Consider the following 9,193-nt stretch of genomic DNA (forward strand, 5'->3'; position numbering starts at 1 on the left):
CGTGTCATCTTCTCATCACATTGTAATTTCACGTCTTTCCAAGTTTTTTTACCAAATTCAAATTAGTAGTCGACTTCTCGAATTCACATCTTCTGTATTATGTAGATTTCTTATCTCTTATTTGTTGCCATTTTCTTTTATGTCTTTCTAGGGTTTATGTTTCCCATGTGAACGTTGCTTTGTATATGATTGCTATGATTGTTGCCATACTTGTCGAAAGTCCGCCTGCTTAATTTTTTACCATATGTTATTTGTTGCACTTGTAGGGTTTGTGTTGCTTATGTACAAGTGTTACTTTATCTTATTCTTGTGATGTCTGATTTTTTTTATGTGTCAACTGTTTTGTTCCTTTGTTGCATATTGTGGTGTTGTATGTTTTTTTGTCTTTTTGGTGCTGTTTTGTCTTTTATTGTAGGTTACACACTTATGTTGTTGTTTGCATTAACGGTAGCCCTTCAAGAACCTATTTTCAAACCAATTTCAGGTCTTTCAATTCATAGCAAACTGTTTTTGGTTTTCTTATGTTTGATCGGTGCATATGTTTTTGAGGGGAGTGAATTGAAATTATATTTTCTGAAATGTAAGTGGTTGAATTTACGTTTAGATGCAATGAATTTCAGTTTTGGAACCAAATTTTGAGTATGTTTTATTCGAGAGTAAGGCATGTATGATAACAATCACCAAATGATAAAGAAGAAAACAAACCAAACTCGCTTTTTCTTCTTTTGTGTGTATGCTCTTTTGTCCCCACATGATTGTTGAATTCAGAGTTTGAAAGTGTAATTAGTGTTACCTATAGGGTAATGCTTTGTTGGTAAAATTTAATAATATTTACTTTTCTATGTCAAAAAAGCAAGAGTGTCAGTAGTTTTGCTGGAAGGGGCAGTCATTGACTAATTTCTAGGCATGTAAATAACTCAATATTCAAAAATTGTATACTAGACGATGAGGATTTACAATTACAAACATATACTTGGAATGTTGAAGGGTTGGATCACAATATGTTACAATGAAAGGGACTTATTATGTAACATCGTATGGCCATTCCAGGTTATAAGTTTAATGGGAGTGATAACACTCCTAGCATCTTGTCATGTAGGATTTTTTATTGACACATAGATTTTTATATTGTCAAGTAAGCCTAGCATGTATAGGTTAAAAAAGATAGGGAGCGGTAGTGAGAGGAGTTTAATAGGTTTTGTTTTGAAAAAAAAAAAAAACAAACAAACAACCCTAACCAATCACAACCCATCTTTTTCTTCTCTCTTCTCGTTGCTAGAGTAGCGTTTCTAATTTAACGAGTCCCTTAGCGACTCATAGGGAATGGTCTTAAAATTGATAGCGTGTTTTTGGCGAGAGGGGTGGCGAGGCCACTCCCTCAAGCATAAATGTTGTTTGATTTACATCTACTCTTAACTTACCTTCTTACTTTTAACTTTTTTCATAAAGTTGTTGAGGTCTGATAATGATGACTCTCTAATTGTTACAATTGTGGGGTTTGAATTTGGGAGGTAAGACTTTAATGTCTTTTTTTCTATGAATTTCGTTAATGATGACTCTCTAATTGTTACAACCTGTGAAATTATGTCAATATTCCACCACAAACACTCAATATAATTGACATAATGTAATATATTCCATTTATTTTAATTCAGTTAAAGTATTATATTTAGAAATGCATGCGGAATACCACTCAAGTCTTCATTAGACATATATCGTTGACAGAGAAACACTATTCATTATACATAATTAATAATTTGATACATTGAAAACAAGATTTATGTATTAAGTATTATTATGTATAAATATTACATTAAAAACGTCGAAAACGGAGTTCGTATGCAAAAGTTACGGACATTTAAAGAAAACGAACAGTCAAATAACAGTTTGTGGTCAGGAATTGCCCGAAACGACTCTTTGAACACTGCGTAGGGTACTTTAAAACGTCAATTTTTGGTTATGAACATTTTTTCCATAAACACCAATCAATCTATTATATGATTTTTGAGCTAAAATCATTTTTCACGAAAAATTCTGACACCTTTGTGGATAAGAATGAAACAAAACATTATTGGTTTCTCGTAAACGAATCTTCAAATGATTCATTGGAATGGTTATGCGTCTTGTTAAGTAAAAAACTTTTACATTTTATGAATCAGACAATATTGAAGTATTTGATTCTACTCTCGAAATTTCTGTATCACGAAGTTTTGGTACTTTCATAAAAAAACAATCGAATAGCTGCAATCGGTAACCCACTGATAACTTACTTCAAACGCTTATTTGACATAGCTACGCTATTTGTTAGGTGAATATTTTTACATATTTCAAACTAAAATTCCGTAGACAACGAACTAGTTTTTTCGAGAAAAAAAATGTGAGTTGTCGGACTGTCGCACATGGATCGAGGTAGCGTCACTTCTCACAATTGTAGTGGCGCCACCAATCTGGTGGACCACATTGCCACCAAATCCCTATACATATAAGATAAGATCAGCCTCCCTTTCTCTCTCTCTCTCTCTCTCTCTCTCTCTCTCTCTCCCTCTCTCTGGCCAACCGTCACCCATCACTGCCGTTGGCAGCCACATTTTATGTTGATATGATGCTGACGATCACCCCTTTTGCTCCGATCAAATCTACGACCACCTCCCTACTCCGACAATCTTCATTTCCAACAAAAAAATCTTTGCCAATGAGCTTTTCCAACGGCCAACAGCCACTGTCAACCACCATATAAGTTGAAATTGTACTTATATGTAGCCTAACACATACTTGTAGAGTTTACAAGTATATAATTTTATATAAGTCTGTTATTCACTCATATACAAAAACACATACTTTTAGGTTATAAAAAATACATTTTTATATATGTTAGGTAGGTATATCGTATACACATACTTTGTAGTCAAGAAAAGTACATTTTATGTATGTTGGAAAAACAACTATATATAGTATAAACATACGTTTGGTATGAATTTACACTTTCTGTAAACATACTTTTATATAAAAGTATAATTTCCGTAAACATACTTCAGATATAAAAGTACAATATCAGTAAACATATTTTTGGTATAAAAGTACATTTTCAGTAAACTTACTTTTGGTATAAAAGTACACGTTCAGTAAACATACTTTTGGTATAAAAACACACTTTCAGTAAACATACTTTTGGTATAAAAGTATACTTGCAGGAAACATACTTTTGGTATAAAAGTACATTTCGATACAAACATTTCAAACCTATGAACTTACCAACATTATGTTGACATAGTTTCCTAACTATTAAGACATACTGAGTAATTCATATTATCATGTCCTCCGAGATTAAGAATGTTGTAATCTCCCTTTTCATTAATAAAAGTTTATACATTATGCTATGATATTGTATTGTTATATGTATGTAAATGGTTGTGATCCATGAATAAGTCAAACAACCCAACGTTTCCGCCATCGGTCAGGGGCGTGACAATAAGCATTTCAAAATAAATGCAACTTATTTCCCCTAACATTCTAATCATTCTTTTTCAAATTTCGTTCAAATATTACATACAAGACTTATTATAGACATATGTGAAGAGGTTGAAGATGATTGTAGCAAAGAAAATGCTAAATTGGGTGCTCTTTTAAAGGAGAATACATTCTTAGATGGATCTTGATATGTCCAGGTAAATTCTTCTACCCATTTTCCAACACTCTAATTCCATGCTTTCAATTTAAAATGATAGAAAATTTCGAAACATTATGTTTCTTTGGTTACCAATATAAAGAGAGCTGATGCAACTACATGCTATTGCGTTTTATGTGAATCCTTAGGTGGGTATGAACACTTACCAAATCATATTCACTTTTATAACTTTTGTGAACATTAATATGGAATGATGTGAGTTCATATGAATCCTTTGGTGGGTATTTGATACGAGCTCTCATATAGTATTGCAGTCTCACCCTCCTGATGAGGCTTTCAAGGTTATATTCTTACACTGACTTCAATGTATACCGCCTTCGTCTCTTTCTTTCTGTTTCCATGTTTCCCCTTTATTGTCTCATTAAGTGTATTTTTTTCCAAGTAATTTACATATTTTATTACTTTCATAAGATATATACGATTACCCAGATCAATGACTATCTAATGATTTTTTTACATTTAAGTATAATACAAGGTCAACAAGTAGGAAAAATGGTGATAAGCATGTAAAAGAATTCATGTAAACATTTATTTGTTACCTTAATCCACCAAGATAAACTATGAATTAATAAAAAAAAATTATGTTTGGGAAAACTTGTCTAGGTATGTTGTATAATTATGTCGTCCTAACGTTTAGAAGAATTATGTTATTATCATCTTCAGTTCAAATCTTTTATTGAAATATGTCTTTCTAGGAAGTGTAAACGGAAGATATAAAAGAGCTTTCTTAAAATCTGATGATGAATTACTAATATTTTTTTTATTAACATATGCAATGTACTGCATATTTTTATCCATTATATTTATAGCAACATACTTGCATTATCTCCACTCACAATAATAAAATAGTTATGTTTCTTTACTGACAATAGCAAAACGTAAGATATAAGTACAAAGCCTATATCGATAACAAAATGTAAGTACATTGCTATTATTAGTAAAACAATTTTCATATTATATGTTCAATTTTGCATGACTTTCATGAATCTTGATTCTTATTTGCAGCACATGTCCATCAATCCCTTCGATACGACAAAATAAACTCTAATGGACAAAATCAGAGGTGGAAATGCTAAAGGCGCTTGATAGTTTCTATATTTTCCAAATTGTTTGCTTGCCTTTAAAAACATTTACAGATAGAATCATTTTTTTTTTAAATTCATATATACATCGACAGTTTTAATATAGTTTATGTTGATGACTAGGTTGTTTTCCTAAATGGGGGATATGAGACCACCTTGGACCTGGTAAAAGGTATAGTTAAAGATAGGGCTGACAAAAATGTACCACGAAGAACCAATCAACATGTTACCAACCGAACCAATAAAATCGGTAGCCAACATGTTTGGTAGCCAATATGTTTGGCCGGTAATACCATGCCAATTAAGTAGTCTTGGTACGGTAACGGTACAAAATTTTGAATATCACGGTTGTACCATACCAACCAATATATATATATATATATATATATCAATCCTTACATTTTCAAGTTTTAGTTAGGAGTAACAACTAAAAAGTAATAGTCGGAGTTACTAATATAATTCAATTGATATTGATTCTTTTTTGAACAAAACATTATAGTAAAAGAAATTACTAACACAAGGTTAAGGAAGGTACATAACACTAAAAGGATTTACTAAAACAAGCGACGACCACATCTTCAACTCACGTTCATATTTGGAAAACCTTCTAACCATTCAGTGATGATTATAATGTGAAGTCTTATATAGATTATAGTCTTAAACTCTTCAAGTACAGATATTATTTAAATATTTTGGTATATACCAATACCAATATGTACCAACCAAATTTGTTGGTAACCAACTAAGTTGGTACCAAGTGTCATTGGTACGGTATTGATAGGTAAAACTTTATGCCAATTATAATTGGTACGGTATACGGCTTGGAGGAAAAAAACTTGGTACAATACCAATTCCGCCCCTAGTTAAAGATACTAGATATAAAGTTAAGAAGGCCTACAAATTCAGAGAACGTATAATATGCCATATATCGGATACTTTCCAGGGAAATGAATTTATATCTTTAGGTATTTGTTAACAAACAATAAGTACAAAAGGATAAAACTTGTGCTTTTTATATTTTATTTGAACATACCACAATTAACCACCTTTTGTTAAAATATATTCAATGTCTGAATGGTGAAGCGTTGCATGGATAAAAGTATTAACGGAAAAATGATGTATGTGTGGATGAGTAATGTTTCTTTTATGGACCAGATGAACCGTTTGAATGCGAATAAATAACCATTTTATTTTTGTGAATGCTAACATGTCTATATAATTTTATAGATTAATTTTAATATTTAAATGTTTTATAGATTAATTTTACTAGTTAAATGTTTGAAAGAATATATGTTCTGAAATACTAATGAATATTCTAAATTGAAATTGTAATATTTTCAATTGGGGTTATTCGCTTAATGGTTGTAACGTGTAGCCAAATAAGAGGAGAAACATTGTCATGGTATATAAATCAGTTTACATGTCAAAATGAAATTGATGCAGTAAACACAAACTACTTCCATCCACATAGGAAGCATGAACATTTTTTTTTTCTTTAAAAGATAATTTCTAATTGATAAACATAACTATTAAAAGGATTGGGCCTTAATTAGCTAAACCCAAATCGAATCCATACTTATAATCATAAAATTAGGCCCAAGTGCAAGCCCAATATGACGTACAAAAACACATGACTCCCCCCATTTGTATAATTGTATGTAACCCTCACCTTTGGCCGCCGTTCTGCCTCCAGAAGCTCCGATTTCCATTCTTCTTACTGTCACACACACAGTTGCCTTTTCGATCTCTACAATCTTCAACTTCAATGGCAAGCAACGATCCAGAGCACAAGGAGGAGGAAACCGTCGCAGCCGAAGACGAAGACACCGGAGCACAGGTCGCCCCGATCGTCAAACTTGAAGAAGTCGCTGTCACCACTGGGGAAGAAGACGAAGACGCTATTCTCGATCTGTAATATTTTCTTCTCGATCTGATCTTACTTTGTTTTGCTCTTTATGCTACTAGTTTTGAAATTTAACTGTTATTATTTTCAATTTGTAGTAAAGCCAAGTTATATCGGTTTGATAAGGATGGAAACCAGTGGAAAGAACGAGGTGCTGGTTCAGTTAAGTTCTTAAAGCACAAACAAACTGGAAAAGTTCGTCTCGTTATGCGTCAATCTAAAACCTTAAAGATCTGCGCCAATCATCTAGGTATGGATAAATAAATACCTGAATCTGTTAGATCATATTATCGATTTGATTATACCAAAATCCTGGATACGTTGCTGATTCACATCTGTTATGTTATGTAGTTATACCTACCATGACTGTTCAAGAACACGCTGGAAACGAAAAGTCATGCGTGTGGCATGCTGCTGATTTTTCTGATGGCGAACTCAAGGATGAGCTTTTCTGCATTAGATTTGGATCAATTGACAGTAAGTTTACTTCTGTTCGATTATATTTTCTCGTTTTGGAACCCAATCCATACTGTTTAGCTATATCAGATTACTCTCTAGTCAAATTTGAGTTTAAATTCCAATCTATGATATGGATTCAAATCCGGGATTGATATGATGTCTCAAGTAAAAGGTCTGAGCATGCTATGGTAGTGAAATGGAAGGGAGACGTTGGTAATCTCCAGAAGAGGGCCCCTGTCCTTGTTTAAGTTATAACATTGTGACATTCGCAACCTCTTCAACATCATACAAAACACCATTTGCATATTCTTTAGTATGCTTTTGGTTAAGGGTTGTAACAAAAGGCGTGGGTTGCATTCTAGTATTGAATGCCAACTTAGACTTCTCCCTACATTCTTGTCCCCCATCCTTCCACTCCATTTCATGCACATGATCACAACTTTCATACTGATCTTCCCTTCTTGCCACTTTCCATTCCAGTTGCTATTAAAAATTTTGGGTTTGTTTTGTTAACATCATGTTGCTGTAATGTGTATGATAGATTGCAAGAAGTTCATGGAAACGTTTCAAGAAGTGGCAGAGTCCCAACAAGGAAAAGAAGAGAACAAAGACGCTTCAAATGCTGCTGGATTGCTTGAGAAGTTGAGTGTTGGAGATGAAAAGAAAGAGGAAGTGAAGGAGACTGAAAAAGCAGGTGAATCAGAAGAGAAGAAAGAAGTTGAAGCAGCTTCATCTACATAAATCATCATCATGTATCTCACATACTTTACCAGGTATTGTAACATCACCTAATGAGAGGTCTTGTTGTTGAGTCAGCATCTGTAAGAGATGATGTTGCAAGAATGGAGTCATTTTGGGTCAGTTGGGTCAGTCGGGTTTGGGTCTTGAATTTGTGTGATGGGTCAGTTTGGTGGGTCAATTGAGTCTGGTTGAGTTTATTATGAGTATAGATATAAATTAATAGGGGTGGGTGGGTGGGTGAGGGGAATGGATTTTTATGTTACAGATGTTATGGTACGTTTGTTGGGTTAATGCATATGCATACGTCTGTTATTTGTTTCTACAAAACTCTGGTTTGAGTCATTTTGGATTTTATTTTATATCATTTTCTTATTTAATGTTTTCTCACTTCTTTATTTAATGTTTCTCACAAGAAAATTGAATCCAAGAACTTAGTTTTTAAATAGCACTACATAATTATTCTACAAGTTTGGACGAGTAATAATTTGGGTCAATGATGGTCAAAGTGGTCAAATGTTAAATTTATGGGTTTTCTTCTTTTAGACATGCTAGATAAAATTACACAATTGGTCCCTGTGGTTTGGTAGTTGGTAGAGAACTTACATGATGATTGCAAATACCAGAAAGTAGGCATACATATCTTTCTATCAATGTTTGACACACAATATTTGGCCTTAGATTTTTGTGAGGATTTGTTTTTGGTGATGTTGACCTTTTAATTCTGTGAAATTTTGCACTTACTTTCTTTAAGTTTTGATTATTGTGTTCGTAATTTGGGAATCAATTTCCAGTGGGTTGGAATTCAAGTATTTCTTAAAGAAACCCTTAAGATTATAAATCTTAATAAACCAACCAAAAATATTTTAAGTATTTCGCAAATAATTGTGTTCAAATTGTATAGAGGTTGCGGCATAAACCAACCAAAAATCCTACATAGGGTAAAACCAACATTTTTGACCAAACTTAAAACTTTTTATGGCATTATCCTAGAATTGTCTTGCTAAATGCTTAAAATGTTATGCAAAAGAGATATAAGGTGAAGAACGCCATGATTAGGTGTATGTGTATGTTCGAGTATTGAAAAGACTAGAACTAGTATATGATTAGAAAACACTACACCATATTTCCACTTTGAACTTGAGTTATACTTGGTAGCTATATGAAGTGTCATATACAAAGAAATGAATCAAGTGAAATTGCTATGAGTAATTAAAAAGAATAATTCTTATATGTGAGAATTGGGTCAAAGAATCGCTAAGCACGAGAAAATGAAAGAACGAATCTAACCCTCGTAGTTTGGGATCAATTATAATCGTTTACATC

At 32.8% G+C, this 9,193-nt stretch overlaps 1 protein-coding gene across 1 annotated transcript; it reads left to right on the top strand.

The window, feature by feature from the left end:
- The first annotated feature begins 6,415 nt into the window (after positions 1 to 6,415).
- On the top strand, positions 6,416 to 7,944 carry LOC145055316 (ran-binding protein 1 homolog b-like). The gene is made up of 4 exons (XM_079003610.1): positions 6,416 to 6,678; positions 6,769 to 6,920; positions 7,022 to 7,147; positions 7,671 to 7,944. The coding sequence occupies exons 1-4, from the start codon at positions 6,533 to 6,535 to the stop codon at positions 7,868 to 7,870; spliced, it is 624 nt and encodes a 207-aa protein (XP_078859736.1). The 5' UTR covers positions 6,416 to 6,532; the 3' UTR covers positions 7,871 to 7,944.
- The last annotated feature ends 1,249 nt before the right edge of the window (positions 7,945 to 9,193 follow it).

Source organism: Lactuca serriola, chromosome 5 (assembly GCF_051521515.1).
Source record: "Lactuca serriola cultivar US96UC23 chromosome 5, Lser_US96UC23_V15, whole genome shotgun sequence".
Lineage (NCBI taxonomy): Eukaryota > Viridiplantae > Streptophyta > Magnoliopsida > Asterales > Asteraceae > Lactuca > Lactuca serriola.

What these genes read in the sequence shown, in the direction of transcription:
- LOC145055316 (XM_079003610.1), top strand. Translation starts at nt 6,533, where the DNA reads ATGGCAAGCAACGATCCAGAGCACAAGGAGGAGGAAACCGTCGCAGCC. An exon ending in GATCTGCGCCAATCATCTAG is followed by an intron (nt 6,921 to 7,021) that starts GTATGGATAAAT and finishes TATGTTATGTAG; the next exon opens with TTATACCTACCATGACTGTT. An exon ending in TAGATTTGGATCAATTGACA is followed by an intron (nt 7,148 to 7,670) that starts GTAAGTTTACTT and finishes TGTGTATGATAG; the next exon opens with ATTGCAAGAAGTTCATGGAA.